The sequence below is a fragment of the Acipenser ruthenus genome, chromosome 13 (assembly GCF_902713425.1).
Source record: "Acipenser ruthenus chromosome 13, fAciRut3.2 maternal haplotype, whole genome shotgun sequence".
Classification (NCBI taxonomy): Eukaryota; Metazoa; Chordata; class Actinopteri; order Acipenseriformes; family Acipenseridae; genus Acipenser; species Acipenser ruthenus.
In genome coordinates, this window is record NC_081201.1 from 10,346,947 (window position 1) to 10,366,845 (window position 19,899).

The 19,899-nt window shown below is 44.6% G+C and overlaps 1 protein-coding gene across 4 annotated transcripts in view; it reads right to left on the reverse strand.

The window, feature by feature from the left end:
* Positions 1-15,598, reverse strand: part of telo2 (TEL2, telomere maintenance 2, homolog (S. cerevisiae)) — a 30,998-nt gene extending 15,400 nt beyond the window's left edge. Inside the window, exons 1-10 of one of the 4 annotated variants that reach the window (XM_059035649.1) lie at positions 15,169-15,598; positions 12,617-12,962; positions 10,437-10,714; positions 8,099-8,167; positions 7,598-7,745; positions 6,972-7,074; positions 6,537-6,605; positions 3,127-3,268; positions 633-769; positions 251-345 (exon numbers count right to left, since the gene is read on the reverse strand). In XM_059035649.1, the coding sequence (XP_058891632.1) occupies positions 251-345; positions 633-769; positions 3,127-3,268; positions 6,537-6,605; positions 6,972-7,074; positions 7,598-7,745; positions 8,099-8,167; positions 10,437-10,714; positions 12,617-12,948 (1,373 nt within the window). In that variant the 5' untranslated portion in view covers positions 12,949-12,962; positions 15,169-15,598. Of the gene's footprint in view, positions 1-250; positions 346-632; positions 770-3,126; positions 3,269-6,536; positions 6,606-6,971; positions 7,075-7,597; positions 7,746-8,098; positions 8,168-10,436; positions 10,715-12,616; positions 12,963-13,586; positions 13,628-13,706; positions 13,822-15,168 lie in introns of those variants that run through there. The other 3 variants (XM_059035647.1, XM_059035650.1, XM_059035648.1) reach the window with 3 other exon arrangements.
* Between the last annotated feature and the right edge of the window lie 4,301 nt (positions 15,599-19,899).

Sequence of the window (19,899 nt, forward strand, 5' to 3'; positions counted from 1 at the left end):
CAGTGTGGTCTAGTGGCTAGAGATGAGGGACTGGTGGGGGGGGCAGTGTGGTCTAGTGGTTAGAGCTGAGGGACTGGGGGGGCAGTGTAGTCTAGTGGTTAGAGCTGAGGGACTGCGGGGGGCAGTGTGGTCTAGTGGTTAGAGCTGAGGGACTGTGGGGGGACAGAGGGAGGCAAGCACTGTTCTGTAGTGTTCAGAAGGCAGTGTGGTTAGCTCAGGGAGGGGGAGGGGCCTGGCTGTACATTCTTACCTGCTGTCAGGAGGCAGAGTTTCAGGGGGCTGCTGATGGGCAGGGGGTGGAGACAGTAGAGAGAGAAGCTCCTTCGTCTCAGTGTCCAACTCGTACTGTAAGAAAGACACACAACATGGGCAATGGGTACCACAATGCACTGAGGTATGGGGGAACCAGGATAACCTACAGGTAACATCTAATCTCAAAAATCAATTCAATTAAATCAATGCATGTACCTAGGAGGACAGGTTAATGGTTTAATTATAATACATTAGTTAAGAAAGTACAGTACAGCATACAAGGCTTTCATTTGCTCTGAAACAAAAAGCAATTTAGAGAAGACTTCAAAAGATAAGTGCAGCCGAAATGTTGGTAAGAGTAAAGCCCTCGTCATGCTCACCTGGAATTGGAGCCGGGTGCCCCCTGGGTCCAGCCTGGCGCTCAGACTCTCCCCCACCACCTTGCCCAGGTGGTGCACTCGCGGGATGCTGCTGTCCAGGTGGCACTGCATCCCTGACAACATGCACTGCAGGAGCTCTGCAGCACACAAGCACACGCCCCGAGCAGCACAGTTACACAGGCAAGATTGGCACAGTTATGACAGCAGCTCCTCAATCTGGCCCAGCTAAAGACTGGTTCCCATTTGCCAATAACATCTGAAAACGATTTGAAACCAGACACGTTCCAGACTTCTAGCTGAAACGTTTGTCATTGAAGTTATTAAGCCTCTTCTAGTATGTCTAAATTCAGCACTACTTAGTGTTTAATAGGATGATAGCATTCTGCAGGTCAGATTTTAGACTGCAGAAGGAACTGGCGCTAGCCCGTTTGATGACGTATTGGAACAGGTGAATAAATGCAAAGTTAGCTCCCTCTCCCACTCACCCTCCTTGTCTCTCCAGCACCTCACTGTCTCTCCCCCCACTCATCCTCCCTGTGATGCAGCACCCCTCCCTCCCTCTCTCTCTCCCTCCCTGTGCTCCAGCACCTCACTGTCTCTCCCCCCACTCACCCTCCCTGTGATGCAGCACCTCTCCCTCCCTCCCTCTCTCTCCCTCCCCCACTCACCCTCCCTGTGCTCGAGCACCTCGCTGTCTCTCCCCCACTCATCCTCCCTGTGATGCAGCACCTCTCCCTCCCTCTCTCTCTCTCCCTCCCCCACTCACCCTCCCTGTGCTCCAGCACCTCGCTGTCTCTCCCCCCACTCATCCTCCCTGTGATGCAGCACCTCTCCCTCCCTCTCTCTCTCCCCCACTCACCCTCCTTGTCTGTCCAGCACCTCGCTGTCTCTGCCCCACTCATCCTCCCTGTGATGCAGCACCTCTCCTTCCCTCTCTCTCTCCCTCCCTCCCCCACTCACCCTCCCTGTGCTCCAGCACCTCACTGTCTCTCCCCCACTCATCCTCCCTGTGATGCAGCACCCCTCCCCCCCCCCCTCTCTCTCTCCCTCCCCCTCCCTGTGCTCCAGCACCTCGCTGTCTCTCCCCCACTCATCCTCCCTGTGATGCAGCACCTCTCCCTCCCTCTCTCCCTCTCCCTCCCCCACTCACCCTCCCTGTGCTCCAGCACCTCACTGTCTCTCCCCCACTCATCCTCCCTGTGATGCAGCACCTCTCCCTCCCTCTCTCTCTCTCCCTCCCCCACTCACCCTCCCTGTGCTCCAGCACCTCGCTGTCTCTCCCCCCACTCATCCTCCCTGTGATGCAGCACCTCTCCCTCCCTCTCTCTCTCCCCCACTCACCCTCCTTGTCTGTCCAGCACCTCGCTGTCTCTGCCCCACTCATCCTCCCTGTGATGCAGCACCTCTCCTTCCCTCTCTCTCTCCCTCCCTCCCCCACTCACCCTCCCTGTGCTCCAGCACCTCACTGTCTCTCCCCCACTCATCCTCCCTGTGATGCAGCACCCCTCCCCCCCCCCCTCTCTCTCCCTCCCTCCCCCTCCCTGTGCTCCAGCACCTCGCTGTCTCTCCCCCACTCATCCTCCCTGTGATGCAGCACCTCTCCCTCCCTCTCTCCCTCTCCCTCCCCCACTCACCCTCCCTGTGCTCCAGCACCTCACTGTCTCTCCCCCACTCATCCTCCCTGTGATGCAGCACCTCTCCCTCCCTCTCTCCCTCTCCCTCCCCCACTCACCCTCCCTGTGCTCCAGCACCTCACTGTCTCTCCCCCACTCATCCTCCCTGTGATGCAGCACCCCTCCCCCCCCCCCTCTCTCTCCCTCCCTCCCCCTCCCTGTGCTCCAGCACCTCGCTGTCTCTCCCCCACTCATCCTCCCTGTGATGCAGCACCTCTCCCTCCCTCTCTCCCTCTCCCTCCCCCACTCACCCTCCCTGTGCTCCAGCACCTCGCTGTCTCTCCCCCACTCATCCTCCCTGTGATGCAGCACCTCTCCCTCCCTCTCTCTCTCTCCCTCCCCCACTCACCCTCCCTGTGCTCCAGCACCTCGCTGTCTCTCCCCCCACTCATCCTCCCTGTGATGCAGCACCTCTCCCTCCCTCTCTCTCTCCCCCACTCACCCTCCTTGTCTGTCCAGCACCTCGCTGTCTCTGCCCCACTCATCCTCCCTGTGATGCAGCACCTCTCCTTCCCTCTCTCTCTCCCTCCCTCCCCCACTCACCCTCCCTGTGCTCCAGCACCTCACTGTCTCTCCCCCACTCATCCTCCCTGTGATGCAGCACCCCTCCCCCCCCCTCTCTCTCCCTCCCTCCCCCTCCCTGTGCTCCAGCACCTCGCTGTCTCTCCCCCACTCATCCTCCCTGTGATGCAGCACCTCTCCCTCCCTCTCTCCCTCTCCCTCCCCCACTCACCCTCCCTGTGCTCCAGCACCTCACTGTCTCTCCCCCACTCATCCTCCCTGTGATGCAGCACCTCTCCCTCCCTCCCTCCTCCACTCACCCTCCCTGTGCTCCAGCACCTCGCTGTCTCTCAGGAGCCCCAGACAGATCAGCAGAGCCTTGCTGATGTAAAGCTGCTGCTCAATGGGGGAGTGCTTCACCGCGCTGCAGCTTGACCAAGTGCCACAGAGAGCCTTCAACACCTGGGCAGACAGAGCCAGAGACAGGGATCACACACAGGAGATGTACAGGCACTGGGGATCCACACCGTTTCAGTTGCCAGGGGACAGACACTGCAGAGGATACTATAGGAATCTGAGGTTAGATAGACCAATATGCTGTATATACAGCTATTGAGACATACAGTGCTACCCCGTTGTAACGCGGTTGTTGGGGTCCATAACTGGAGACTTCGTTATTTGTGTTTCGACTTATAACGAATATTGCCATTTTTGTTCCCGAAAAGATTTACAATGAACAAATTAATACTGCAGCGTACCGTGGAAAATGAAGGAAGGAGACACATACAATTTGCAGGTACTTGAATCCACAGCTTATTGGGTCGATTATTCCTGGCCCGTCAGCCTGGGCCACACCAAAAACAACAAACAGTCTTGCGCATTCACACAGCAGCATGTCTGACTCAGCTGTCAGCTCTGCGTTGATGTGGGCTTTCATGTCCCCACCTACCCGGACGTCAATCAGTCCTGACTGAGGCAAGCTTACCGCTTCCTGCTTATACAGACACACACACACACACACACACACACGGTCCGTAGACCAGTCTGTAACAGTATAAATCCTGGGTCGTTACAATATATACAGTATAGTAGAAACTGCTATTCCACCAGTTTAAAGTTTACACCATTATTTAAATTGTATATATTTATAATAAGTGTTGTAAACTGTAAATGGATAACACAGAATCCAAGGACGTTTCTACTCGCTTGAATTGTTTGTACTTGTTTTGTAACAAACAGAGAGTTTGTTTTTACTTTTAGAAAATAAAATACAGTGCAAGCACGGGAGCTTTATAAGTACTATACAGTGCCTTGCGAAAGTATTCGGCCCCCTTGAACTTTGCAACCTTTTGCCACATTTCAGGCTTCAAACAAAGATATGAAACTGTAATTTTTTGTGAAGAATCAACAACAAGTGGGACACAATCATGAAGTGGAACGAAATTTATTGGATATTTCAAACTTTTTTAACAAATAAAAAACTGAAAAATTGGGCGTGCAAAATTATTCAGCCCCCTTAAGTTAATACTTTGTAGCGCCACCTTTTGCTGCGATTACAGCTGTAAGTCGCTTGGGGTATGTCTCTATCAGTTTTGCACATCGAGAGACTGAAATTTTTGCCCATTCCTCCTTGTAAAACAGCTCGAGCTCAGTGAGGTTGGATGGAGAGCATTTGTGAACAGCAGTTTTCAGTTCTTTCCACAGATTCTCGATTGGATTCAGGTCTGGACTTTGACTTGGCCATTCTAACACCTGGATATGTTTATTTGTGAACCATTCCATTGTAGATTTTGCTTTATGTTTTGGATCATTGTCTTGTTGGAAGACAAATCTCCGTCCCAGTCTCAGGTCTTTTGCAGACTCCATCAGGTTTTCTTCCAGAATGGTCCTGTATTTGGCTCCATCCATCTTCCCATCAATTTTAACCATCTTCCCTGTCCCTGCTGAAGAAAAGCAGGCCCAAACCATGATGCTGCCACCACCATGTTTGACAGTGGGGATGGTGTGTTCAGGGTGATGAGCTGTGTTGCTTTTACGCCAAACATAACGTTTTGCATTGTTGCCAAAAAGTTCGATTTTGGTTTCATCTGACCAGAGCACCTTCTTCCACATGTTTGGTGTGTCTCCCAGGTGGCTTGTGGCAAACTGTAAACGACACTTTTTATGGATATCTTTAAGAAATGGCTTTCTTCTTGCCACTCTTCCATAAAGGCCAGATTTGTGCAGTATACGACTGATTGTTGTCCTATGGACAGAGTCTCCCACCTCAGCTGTAGATCTCTGCAGTTCATCCAGAGTGATCATGGGCCTCTTGTGATCAGTCTTCTCCTTGTATGAGCTGAAAGTTTAGAGGGACGGCCAGGTCTTGGTAGATTTGCAGTGGTCTGATACTCCTTCCATTTCAATATTATCGCTTGCACAGTGCTCCTTGGGATGTTTAAAGCTTGGGAAATCTTTTTGTATCCAAATCCGGCTTTAAACTTCTCCACAACAGTATCTCGGACCTGCCTGGTGTGTTCCTTGTTCTTCATGATGCTCTCTGCGCTTTAAACGGACCTCTGAGACTATCACAGTGCAGGTGCATTTATACGGAGACTTGATTACACACAGGTGGATTCTATTTATCATCATTAGTCATTTAGGTCAACATTGGATCATTCAGAGATCCTCACTGAACTTCTGGAGAGAGTTTGCTGCACTGAAAGTAAAGGGGCTGAATAATTTTGCACGCCCAATTTTTCAGTTTTTTATTTGTTAAAAAAGTTTGAAATATCCAATAAATTTCGTTCCACTTCATGATTGTGTCCCACTTGTTGTTGATTCTTCACAAAAAATTACAGTTTCATATCTTTATGTTTGAAGCCTGAAATGTGGCAAAAGGTCGCAAAGTTCAAGGGGGCCGAATACTTTCGCAAGGCACTGTATATCCCAGTTTCAACTGAAATGGGTTTAAACACGGTAATGTGAAACAACAATAAAACCCAACATTTGTGAGTCAAATTGCATTATGGGGGAAATGTGAGCCACAACCTTACCGTGTTATAACCGATTCCGCACTATAACGGGTTGCTTTATAACAGGGTAGCACTGTAATTAAAATAACTAGCGGTATATGAACATAATTTAGATCTTTTATTTAACATCATGTAATCCAAGAAAACTAGAAAATGATAATTTGCAAAAGTCTACAGGAAACCATAATAGTAGGACAGTATTTCACATTAGATTTCAAAACGTTAAAAAAAACGTTTTCAATTTGTCACTTTTTCATCAAGTGGAAAACAACAAAACGAAATGTAATTAAATATGTTAATGTAACATTATTCAGCAGGTTTCATTCAACTTTATGAAGCAAAATAAATTAATTCTATAGGGTGATGCTAAACGTTTGGCTATATCTGTAGTATTTGGAGATGGAGAGACATCACAGCTAATTACTTTGACATGCTTCAAAAAGACACAAGACTTCACAGATCTTGTATATTATACTGCATAAAAACAGCGCCCCTCTTCTGTGAACTTCCCAAAGATATATTTCTGTGAACTACTCTCACAGTTTTGTATTCCCTACATAGGAGCTTCTGTTCACTGCCAGATCCTTCAATGCAATACATCACAAGATTTTATATAGAGCCTTTAATGGGAACAAGTTAAAAGCCATTTTAAAGGACAGGGCCATAATCAATGAGCCTTTACCTTTGTGTGAAGTGAAAACAATGTTTTCACTGACCTGAATGAGAAGAGGGCGTCGTCCACTGTCCTCTGCAAGGTATCCCAGCAGGCTCTGCAGCATGGGGGTCTGAGAAGAAAAGCAAACGGGAGGAGTTTAAACCAGGACAGGGCTGGAGTGCAGAGCTCAGGGCAGGAAACTCACCCCGTCCCCAGGGCTGGAGTGCAGAGCTCAGGGCATGGAAACTCACCCCGTCCCCAGGGCTGGAGTGCAGAGCTCAGGGCAGGAAACTCACACCGTCCCCAGGGCTGGAGTGCAGAGCTCAGGGCAGGAAACTCACACCGTCCCTAGGGCTGGAGTGCAGAGCTCAGGGCAGAGAAACTCACCCTGTCCCCAGGGCTGGAGTGCAGAGCTCAGGGCAGGAAACTCACCCCATCCCTAGTTTAGATTGTGCCATGCTGACCCTTTCAGTTACTTCCTCTGCAGTGTATTTACCTTGTATTTATACTGCAGAAGCAGGAGTTTGTTTGTGATAACAAACTGGGCTTTTTTATTCTTTAGAACCACGTTTCCCAGCAAGCGGGAAAGAGCGGCTGACCTGGAGAGAGAAACATGGGAGTGGAGTTCAGGACAATCATACAGCGTGTATTTGTATAGTCTTTTGGTGTAGATCATGCAATGTTTTTAATTTGCAATAACCAAGGATTAAATAAAACTCTTATTAGCATAGCATGTTCAATTCCCTTATTTGTTTTGTTGTTTACTTTGACAGACAAAGCCAAGTTGTTTTTTGCCACAACACTAAAAGGTAACTTCCTGTGTTAAAGGTAATGTGATCCCTCATGAGCACTACTTGGGTCCAGGAGGGCTCCAATGCTTTGTAACACAGGAAGCGAATAGGGAAGATGAAATCATACATTTCTATCAAACTGATATCAATGACAACATTATCGCTGTTCCCACTTGACTTTGGTTCTTCCGTTTGTTTTTTAACACTCTGTAAATTCGGTTCTAATGCTGCTGGTGCTGATAAGTCCCGGTCAGCACTGTGTTTAGTGATTTCATGAGATTCACAATGTATTTATAGTCTAAACGAGACTTCATTGGGTACGATTCCTCACCCGTCCACAGTCTGAACCAAACCCGAAACCACACCCTCCATCCACCGGTCTGGGACGCTCTCCACCAATTGCCAGCAGACCCTCTTCCACACAAAATCTGATTGTGTGAGGGCTGAGAGGCAGGGCACCAGCACACCAAACATTTCCTCTGGGGAGGTCAAAGGACACAGTGAGGTAAAGGGTGGCTGAACTCTTCACACATTTGCAGCTGACTGCGCTGGACCTTTCCAGTGGATAACCACAACTTCAACACTCAAAACTAACTTGATTGTTGGTACACACCACTACAGTGCTACAGTTGTGAATATCGCTTTTTCTTTTTTTTTTTTTTTTTTTAAATCCATCAAAAAAAACAAAAAACACTAAGTTAAAGCTTTGCCATGGGTTATAAAGATTGGCAAAACAGAAAATTAAAATAACTATGCCGTGCAGAATATTAATCTGGGAAACAAATTCATTTCTAATTATAGTTGCTGGTGGCACCAGCCAGGCTCCACTCACTGCCATGTCCCTGAACACAGGCCTTCCCTAGGAGCTGAGCCACGAAGCATAGGGAGCAGTCCACTCCATCTGCACAGAGAGAGAGAGAGAAAGAAAGAGAGGAGAGAGAGAGAGAGAGAGAGAGAGAGTAACCAGCAGGCACTAGCTTTGTCATACTGCTCAAATCCCCACCAAATTCCTACCTCCCAGTCACTCAGTCCTAATACCTAGCCCACACTGCTTACCTCCCTCCCAGGCCGTCCGCTGTAACCAGTAGACCACACTGCCTCCCACCATGTCCCTCAGGTCTAATCCCTAATGTACAGACGTGCTCAAATTTGTTGGTACCCTTACAGCTCATTGAAATAATGCTTCATTCCTCCTGAAAAGTGATGAAATTAAAAGCTATTTTATCATGTATACTTGCATGCCTTTGGTATGTCATAGAATAAAGCAAAGAAGCTGTGAAAAGAGATGAATTATTGCTTATTCTACAAAGATATTCTAAAATGGCCTGGACACATTTGTTGGTACCCCTTAGGAAAGATAATAAATAATTGGATTATAGTGATATTTCAAACTAATTAGTTTCTTTAATTAGTATCACACATGTCTCCAATCTTGTAATCAGTCATTCAGCCTATTTAAATGGAGAAAAGTAGTCACTGTGCTGTTTGGTATCATTGTGTGCACCACACTGAACATGGACCAGAGAAAGCAAAGGAGAGAGTTGTCTGAGGAGATCAGAAAGAAAATAATAGACAAGCATGGTAAAGGTAAAGGCTACAAGACCATCTCCAAGCAGCTTGATGTTCCTGTGACAACAGTTGCAAATATTATTAAGAAGTTTAAGGTCCATGAAACTGTAGCCAACCTCCTTGGGCACGACCGCAAGAGGAAAATCAACCCCATAGTGAACAGAAGGATAGTGCGAATGGTAGAAAAAGAACCAAGGATAACTGCCAAAGAGATACAAGTTGAACTCCAAGGTGAAGGTACGTCAGTTTCTGATCGCACCATCCGTCGCTTTTTGAGCGAAAGTGGGCTCCATGGAAGAAGACCCAGGAGGACTCCACTTTTGAAAGAAAAACATAAAAAAGCCAGACTGGAATTTGCTAAAATGCATATTGACAAGCCACAATCCTTCTGGGAGAATGTCCTTTGGACAGATGAGTCAAAACTGGAGCTTTTTGGCAAGTCACATCAGCTCTATGTTCACAGACGAAAAAATGAAGCTTTCAAAGAAAAGAACACCATACCTACAGTGAAACATGGAGGAGGCTCGGTTATGTTTTGGGGCTGCTTTGCTGCGCCTGGCACAGGGTGCCTTGAATCTGTGCAGGGCACAATGAAATCTCAAGACTATCAAGGCATTCTGGAGCGAAACGTACTGCCCAGTGTCAGAAAGCTCTGTCTCAGTCGCAGGTCATGGGTCCTCCAACAAGATAATGACCCAAAACACACAGCTAAAAGCACCCAAGAATGGATAAGAACAAAACATTGGACTATTCTGAAGTGGCCTTCTATGAGTCCTGATCTGAATCCTATCGAACATCTATGGAAAGAGCTGAAACTTGCAGTCTGGAGAAGGCACCCATCAAACCTGAGACAGCTGGAGCAGTTTGCTCAGGAAGAGTGGGCCAAACTACCTGTTAACAGGTGCAGAAGTCTCATTGAGAGCTACAGAAAACGTTTGATTGCAGTGATTGCCTCTAAAGGTTTTGCAACAAAATATTAGGTTAGCGGTCCCATCATTTTTGTCCATGCCATTTTCATTTGTTTTCTTATTTACAATATTATGTTGAATAAAAAATCAAAAGCAAAGTCTGATTTCTATTAAATATGGAATAAACAATGGCGGATGCCAATTACTTTTGTCAGTTTCAAGTTATTTCAGAGAAAATTGTGCATTCTTCATTTTTTGTGGAGGGGTATCAACAAATTTGAGCACGTCTGTACCTCCCTCCTAGTCCCTCACATTTAATTCCTAATGTACCTCCCTCCTACTCCCTCACATTTAATTCCTACTGTACTTCATTTCTAACACTCAATTTAATCCCTAATGTACCTCCCTCCTAACCCTCAATTTAATCCCTAATGTACCTCCCTCCTATTCCCTCACATTTAATTCCTAATGTACCTCCCCCCTAACCCTCCGTTTAATCCCTAATGTACCTCCCTCCTATTCCCTCACATTTAATTCCTAATGTACTTCCCTTCTAACCCTCAATTTAATCCCTAATGTACCTCCCTCCTAACCCTCAGTTTAATCCCTGATGTACCTCCCTCCTAACCCTCAATTTTAAGCACCAAGGGGTAGCTGATGGGAATGGCTGCAGAGCTGGTCTTGGCCCCTTACCCCTGAGAGCCTGGCAGGTCCTCTCCAGCGCCACAGAGAGCTCCCTGGCCAGCAGGGGGTAGTAGTGGAGTGGCTGGAATGCGGGGCGGGTGTGCTCCTGGAGGCGGTTGGCGAGGAGGTCAGGCAGGGCAACAAGGCGGCTCAGCAGGGCGTCTCGAAGCTGGGGGGAGTTGGCGGGGGGAGGCCCCTGACACGTGGCCCACAGCAGGGCACTGAGCCGACCTCTCTGCAGGAAATACTCCAGGACATCCAGGCCCCTCTCCAACCCAGAGCTCATGCTGAGAGAGAAGGAGAGATGTGCCACTACTCCCTGCCATTGAGATTTATCAAACCTGCGTACTACAGAGCTGAGCGGTCCACTCGATGGCCATTTAGCCATATATATATATATATATATATGTATATATATATATATATATATACACACACACACACACATACACACACAGTAATGTGCACTAGAACACCCCATTGCTTCTGTAATTTTAGTAGGCCACGCATGCAATTCATTTAAAATAGTAAGTTAAAAGGCACACATAACCGCAAATGGGACAAACAGGGCATGACACTACATTTGCACATTACTGCATATTGTATATATATTCCTTCGAATGAGACATGCTTTTTTCACAATTTTTTGCTTCTCAAATATCCTGCATCTTAAATTCAAGTATAGTGATGCGTGTATTAAAATCGCTAACAAAAGATGATGCCATGAGTGAGTGGTGGTGTGTGTATGACAGAGACACCATCTTAGGTATTATACAGTAAGCAGCACAATAAACAAGCTCTGTGGTTAATCTACAACAACACTGTTTCATATCAGTGTTGTACAAAACAACAGCGTAATTGAGGCTGTATCTTTGTAAATGTATATTTATTTTTTCACACATACATACAGCAGGGTCCGACACTGGCACTAGCCCTGCACACAGTCCTGGGTTTTGGAACTTAAGCAGTCAGGTCCCTGCAGAATGTGCTAATACAGTAAAAAGTCTAACATGTGTAGGTAATTCATTGATAAGCTCATTTCTGGCACCTGCTCCATTGTCTAACCCAGATACAGTGCAGTATACTGTAAATTATTTCATCTTAATAACAATGACACGTGTATAGTCCATGCTTATCCCAGTATTAAAAGAAACAAACATCGTAAAAACTATCCCATTAAAACTAGATGCACTGTGACTTCTACAAGAGGGTCAGATACTCCAGTTCTTGTGTTAGTGCAACATCTAGTGGCCTTACAAGTAAATACAAAAGTTAATATTACTCTTCTTTTAAATGAGCGTTTTTCAAATACATCTGCACAGCTTTTAATTCCTGTTGAAATGTCCCATAGTTACCAAACTGTAAATACGTGAAAATTAACATTCTAGTGGATCGTGTTCACTTTCCACTAGTGTGCCATTTCTATACTGTGATTTGTTAGAGGGGTCGGGGGAGACATCTAAATAAATCTACAGTGCAAATGAGGTGCTTGTTTCTTTGCATATTGTTCTGACACAACATGCTGTACATCGAGAGGTTTGATGCATTTATAGAGCGCCGAGATACTTGATTTGGGTTAAAGACCCGACAGGCATTGAAAAATGCAGCAGCAGGTTGATACAATCTGGCACTAGAGTTGCACTGCATGTGTGTTTCAATTCTTTCATCGCTGTCAATTGAGTTAAAGTGTGAACGCCTGGCAACATTGCAAAGCAAGGCAACCGAGCTAGTTCAACATCATTAACACAACCGTTAGGTGGAATTTCAGGTAGTCTTGGTAAAGTTCAATGTTCTATACTAAAATCACAAACCAACAAAAATCACAGAATCTGTGACCACAGTGATTTAATCCCAGCCTTAATCATAGCTTGTAAAATAAAATAAAAAAGTTCTCGTCTTTTTATTCTAATGAGTATTTTTGCATGATCTTTTTATGAATAAAAAAATGAAATGCATACAGTAGTGTGCAAATGTATTAGAACACCTCAAGATTTGTCATTTATATCCTTTATATACCTACCTGCATGAAAACCTCTGGGTGTGAGAATTTCCGCTCAGTAATCGGTGACATAGAAACAAGCACTTGTGTGAAAATGTTAGATCACTTTCTGCTATAATTAGGCATACTAAACAACTCAATTAAATAAAATAACAAAGCACACACACACAATCAGCTCTGATTCTCTCACCTGCAAGAGTTCACACAATCCAGCAGCACCAGCAGAACTTGGTCTGGAGGCCCGTTTAAGAACAAACTGACCCACAAGTCCATGTGCTGCTCTGGGGTTAGCAGCTCCAGCCAATGGGCATTGAGGTTGCTTATGAGGAACTGCAGGAGTTTGGTGTAGTGCGCCCTGGCAAACTCTTCCCTCTGACAGGCAGGCGGGTCATCTTCAGTTCCAGACAAATAGCGTCCAGCTGTACGGAGTGCTTCGGTGACCTCAGTAATGTCCCGGGACGTGGACAGGGTGTTGATACACTGGCGAACAGCAAGGTGCACCGCCAGGGGTCCAGAATCCATCCTGATAGGGAATTCTGGAAGTAAACAATTGGACAGGCCCAAAGTTATTACATGGTAACAGTTTAAAGTATAATATACTCCAAAATGCATAGCACTTTGAGCAGTTCTTATTGTGAGCCTAATGAGGCACGCTGTGCTTCTTTTGAACAAGCAGGATAACTTGACAGCAGGATAATGGCTCCTATATAATGTTACGCTTACAGCCTAGCCATTCCTATTATCTGCAGCCAGTCAGGTGGCTCTTTTGAGACATGTGCAAACTGGACTGTGAACAAAGTCTTCTGCCTGGTAAGTGGTCAGTGTAAACTTCTGCTGCGAGCTACTTGATCTAGTGATCTAGCCGAAAAGCAAGTTTTAAAAGACGGTAGAACTTGTAACAATATGGCTGAAATTGACTTTGAAGAACGAAATGGACTGTCAACAGCGTCTGCTTTCTGATAAAACAGACTAAAACTATGAAATGATACAGTAGTAAATACACATCAATGTATTTCCGTGTGAACTAAACAGGATTATAGAATGCAGTAAATATTATAACTTATTACAAAGCAACTAATGCTTTGAGCCTCCAATATTGTATCGATCAGACTTTCTTTTACATTAGTTATTTACGATCTAGTTCTAGTAAAATACTGTACCTGTAGTATAAATTGTACAGTACCGCGGTAGATCGTAACTTCTATTCGCATTCCATTTCAGTGCAAAGAAAAAAGCGTGTTAAAACATGCAATTTAATAAACTAATGAATGAATACTCACCTAGAAAACCATTAAAAAAAATTTATAATAATTAATACTTCTCCCTTACTGTTTCACGTTCTCCTACGCTAACAGAACAGCGCCATATTTATCTGACGCATGCTCATAGAGTCCTTGTGGCCATTATTTAAAGGGACCGCCGGCATGACGTACTACCGGTAAAGTACTCATGGAAATCATGTTATTTGTTTCTTTTTTTTTCTATCACTTCCAGAGCTCGGCAACTCTACGAAATCAACCCACCCTGACCCTAACCTTAAGCAACCCCAGCCTTAAAATCTAACCCTAACCCAATACATAACCCTAAACCTGGCATTAAGAATCATCCGATGCCCTCAGGACAGGGATATCCCCTTTGTGCTGCTGGGCACGAGACAGACGAACAAGTCGTTGTGTGCTGTTTTATTCTCCGGTAAAACGTTGCAAAAATACATAGTTAACGTTTCAAACGAGGGCTGTTTTTTTGTTTTGTTTTTGTGTGTGTGTGTATGTACCCTAGCTTGCTAATTGACAAACGCAAAGTTGGAAACCTAACTGTTGGATGCTGACTGGGCTGGGGGGATGTGCTGTTCCAACTGAATCATCGTTGTGGTCTAAAAGAAGAGTGAAATTCAGCAATGTCTAAATTATTTGTTATTCATATTAATATGAGTTATGAACCATTATATGACGTAGCGTGTTGTACAATGTAAATTGAATATTTATGAGTATTTTGCGTGTTCAAAACTAGAGATTACTGGCAGGCGGATGTATTGTGTTAACATTTTACACATACCGTGCTAGGTACGAGATATAAACTATTATGAGAGGTTATGTGGTTTCTCCAAATGTAACCAGCTGTGGGACCCTGTGAAAGGGGGCGGGCGAGTCACTGCTGCACTCTGAGACAGATGGTATTTGAGACGCACCTCCACACACGCTCTTGAATGCTGCTAACGTCTTATCCTTAATAAAGGTTGCTAACAACGTCAACTTTATTGTGAAACCAGATTCAGCTTTTTAATCAGTGCTGGAATTACGTTTGGGGCAGGGCCGGGCCCCCTACTTCTTTTAACTCTACACTCAGCCCTATTTCCGCCTGTTTTTGACTTTTCATTTATGTGTGTGTAACTACTGAATTGTGTGTGCTGCAAGCCACGAAATGTCCTTTCATATTATGTAAGTTGCAACAGGATCAGGCATACTATATGTGGTAAAGATGAGAATACTGTATATGTAAAAAACACAACAGAATATGGAACACTGAAGAGAACAGTTTTCAATTGTACATGCTCAGGCCATGTCCCATTACTTTCTGTGCCACTAAAGCAGTTCCTGTCTGGCACAAACACAATGGATAAAACTCTCTCGCTCTCACGCTGTCTGTCTGTCTCCAAGTCTGCAGCGTCTCTCTAGCGCCCTATCCTTCACTGAAGTACGAAAGCTGGTGTTGCTGGTATTACTGGAAAGCTGAGTTTCTTACCTTGGGGCAATGGGTTCTTTATATAGAAATGATACACTATAGAAACCTTTGGTGGCGTACTGTCAACAAGAGTTCCGAGCTCCGTCTTTTCCACAGTCCCCGCACGTGTGTAGAAAGAAGCAAAAACACATTGGAAATGTGAAAAAACACCAAGTTATTAAAAGTGCCCAGCCATTTAACTCATCCAGAACTCATCCAGAACTCTGCTGCTTCATCCAGAACTCTGCTGCTCGCCTGGTGTTCTCTCTACCTCGCTTCACCCACGCTACTCCACTACTCCGCTCGCTCCACTGGCTCCCGATCACCGCTCGCATCCAGTTCAAGACTCTTGTACTAGCCTACAGATGCCTTGATCAGACTGCACCCAGCTACCTCCAGACCCTCATCTCTCCCTACACCCCCACTCGACCTCTCCGCTCCGCCTGCACTAGAAGACTGGCTCTACCTCCGCTACGCTCCCCTGCCTCCCGAGCCCGCTCCTTCTCCACCCTTGCTCCGCAGTGGTGGAACGACCTTCCTACAGATGTCAGGACTGCCCAGTCCCTGACCACATTCCGGCGCCTCCTTAAGACTCACCTCTTCAAACAGCACCTGTAGAACTCCTCTGTTGTATCCTGGGACACTATCACCCTTCATTTAAATATGCTTTATTTTGCTCTTATCTGCCCCCTATTTTACTGCATTTAATCCTGTACCTCAGAATATTGTAATCTGCCAAGTGTTTAATCTGTAGTATTTTGTACTTAATCATATCCTGATGTAACTATCACTATTTAATCATATCCTGATGTAACTTTCACTATTATCTGCTGTATTATTGAATTGTGGTTTGTCACACTTGAGAATTATTGTATTTCTTGTTCTTATTGTATGACTTATATTGTAACACTTGAATGTATTTGTATTTGCTTGCGATTGTAAGTCGCCCTGGATAAGGGCGTCTGCTAAGAAATAAATAATAATAATAATAATAATAATTTAAAATGAAGATATCAAAAACACAAGCCAGGTTTCAAGAAACCATTGGGGCAACCTTGGCCCTCATCGCTTTGACAGATGTGCCTATTTACTTGGTGCTGGGCAAGGTTGCCCCAATGGTTTCTTGAAACTTGGCTTGTGTTTTTGATATCTTCACTGGTATTGGTTACTGTCATCAACCAGTATCGAGAGGAAACCGTACTTCCTTGTGCCAATATGGACCAGAATGGGCATTACACTGACAGGAAACCAAAATATTTTAAGAAATCAAGATCAGAATCTCAGAATGATGATGAGATGACTAAAAAAAATGGTGTAGCATTCACAGTAACACAACACGCTTGCAAACTGAAGGTTATAGTTTCAAATCCCATGCGTGCTTGACCTTTTTTTATATTAGTATAAAAATATATTTTTTGCAGGCAAATGTAACATTTTAAAACAGAAATAAATCAATTAATATTTAATATAAATGATATAGACGTCACAATAAGTGTTTTTTTTTTATCTACCTCTTAAAAAATGTAAAACGTGTAAAATAATAATAAAAGTACCGCTAACTTTTTTTTTTTTAATTAGGAGTTTGTGAACATTTGTGTATTTGTATAAGTATTTAAAGTTACCAATAGGTGCTCTAGAACAGAGATTGTCTTATCATTCAGAGGGGGTGCACTAGAACAGAGATTGTCTAATCATTCAGAGGGGGTGCACTAGAACAGAGATTGTTTAATCATTCAGAGGGGGTGCACTAGCACAGAGATTGTTTAATCATTCAGAGGGGGTGCACTAGCACAGAGATTGTCTTATCATTCAGAGGGGGTGCACTAGAACAGAGATTGTTTAATCATTCAGAGGGGGTGCACTAGCACAGAGATTGTCTTATCATTCAGAGGGGGTGCATTAGAACAGAGAATGTTTAATCATTCAGAGGGGGTGCACTAGAACAGAGATTGTTTAATCATTCAGAGGGGGTGCACTAGAACAGAGATTGTTTAATCATTCAGAGGGGGTGCACTAGAACAGAAATTGTCTTTCATCAAGCAGGCAAAAGTCAAATACATAAAATAATACTGTATGTATTTTTCAGGTTATAGTGAATCTCTGATCAGTTTTTTAATTTACAGATATTCCTCTTAATGCCATAAGAGACTCGAGATGGGGAGTTTGTTTCTGGATAACTTTAAAAAGATGGTAATGGTTTTAATGAACAATCCGTCTCACAAGTTCAGTTATTCATTTACTAACAATGCTGAATGACTGGGTGGAGCATTTGTTCTCTATTTTACCTAGAAATGATTTTCCTGAGTGGTGACTAACAAGACTGGTACAATATCCAATGTAGTGCTGCCCTTGGCAGTCCTTATTATTATTATTATTATTATTATTATTATTATTATTTATTTCTTAGCAGACGCCCTTATCCAGGGCGACTTACAATCGTAAGCAAATACATTTCAAGTGTTACAATACAAGTAATACAATAAGAGCAAGAAATACAATAACTTTTGTTCAAGCAAAGTACAAGTGTGACAAACCACAATTCAATAATACAGCAGATAATAGTGATAGTTACATCAGGATATGATTAAATAGTGATAGTTACATCAGGATGTGATTAAATACAAAGTACTACAGGTTAAACACTTGGCAGATTACAGTATTCTGAAGTACAGGATTAAATGCAGTAAAATAGGGGGCAGATAAGAGCAAAATAAAGCACATTTACATGAAGGGTGATAGTGTCCCAGGATACAAACAGAGGAGTTCTACAGGTGCTCTTTGAAGAGGTGAGTCTTGAGGAGGCGCCGGAATGTGGTCAGGGACTGGGCAGTCCTGACATCCGTAGGAAGGTCATTCCAGCACTGCGGAGCAAGGGTGGAGAAGGAGCGGGCTCTGGAGGCAGGGGAGCGTAGCGGAGGTAGAGCTAGTCTTCTAGTGCAGGCGGAGCGGAGAGGTCGAGTGGGGGTGTAGGGAGAGATGAGGGTCTGGAGGTAGCTGGGTGCAGTCTGGTCAAGGCATCTGTAGGCTAGTACAAGAGTCTTGAACTGGATGCGAGCGGTGATCGGGAGCCAGTGGAGCGAGCGGAGTAGTGGAGTAGCGTGGGCGAAGCGAGGCAGAGAGAACACCAGGCGGGCAGCAGAGTTCTGGATGAGCTGGAGCGGACGACAAATGAAATGAAGACAAAATGTCACACCCAGCCATTCTGCATTGGTAGCAAGTGGATCATATTTGGAGATCACAGCACTTATGGGAGAGACTGTTCACTATAATCTCTTGCATATTTTTTTTTTTTTTTTTTTATAAATTTAGTTGTTGCTAATTATTTTTTATTATTTTCTCCCCAATTTGAAATGCCCAATTATTTATAGGCTCCGCTCACCGCTACCACCCCTGCGCTGACTCGGGAGGGACGAAGATGAACACACGCTATCTTCCGAAGCGTGTGCCGTCAGCCGCCCGCTTCTTTACACTCTGCAGACTCACCGTGCAGCCACCTCAGAGCTACAGCGTCGGAGTACAACGCAGCTCTGGGCAGCTTACAGGCAAGCCCGCAGGCACACGGCCAGACTACAGGGGTCGCTGGTGCGCGGTGAGCCGAGGACACCCTGGCCGAGGACACCCTGGCCAACCTAACTCTCCTTCCCTCCTTCCCTCCTTCCCTCCTTCCATCCCCCTGGGCGACGCTCGGCCACGTCGACGGTCGGCTGTGGAATAGCCTGGATTCGAACTCGCGACGTCCAGGCTATAGAGCGCATCCTGCACTCTAGCGAGTGCTTTTACTGGATGCGCCACTCGGGAGCCCCCTCTTGCATATTTTTTAATGAGGAGACGAGTGATCTGAGGTAATGAGGTTATTATCAGTTCAAGGTTATCCGGCAACAAACCCCATCCACAGTTGTACTGGTTTCCCAGAAAACTATTCTACTTGTGAGATGTCTTGCTCATTATAATATTTAGCATATTTTTAAAGAGGAGACAAGTATCTATTCAGAGATACCAGGATGTTTAGTAAGTAAAATGAAATGTGGAAAAATGGGCAATCCAATCCCTGCCCCTAGTTTTACTGTGAATCATTTGTTATTTCCAAACATGAGCACTACTGTAAATTCATAAATTCCTCAGATAACAACGTCAATGAATCAGTACATGCAAAGCCTTTTGAAGAAAAGAAGAGAAAGGAGTGGCATTGCTTAGGAAACGAAAGTTCAGACAAGACAGGTTGGGTGTTGAGAAGCAGGTGTCACTATGGGAGTGTCCTCTCCAGATATAAATACAGAGAGTCTACAGTGCTTTACAGCCTTAATGACAGAGGGAGGTCAGGAACCACTGTGACAAGCTGGAATGCTACAGACACACCTGGATCCTTACAGGCAAGAGATGAACTCTTTATTCTGTCATTCGAGTGTTAACCAACAGCACATATGCTCTGTCTTTTATATTCATATTTGTGCTTTGGCAAGGAGAAGGATTCATAATGTCATGACAATAATATATTAAAGCAGATTGTCTATATTTCACTGTACTGTGCTGTGTTGTTTGAAAAAACTAAAAGAATATCAATTAATTGACAAAGTTTCGACTAGATGTAATGTACTGGTTAAGAATTATAAACATCTGAAAAATATAGTTATAAGTGTAAAAAGTTGTTAGTCTGTACATTATTTTAATGGATTGAAAGTGAACAGACTCGATTCACAAAGCTGTTATTAAAAGAAAATGTCGATTTTAAATATATATATTTTTTATTTATTC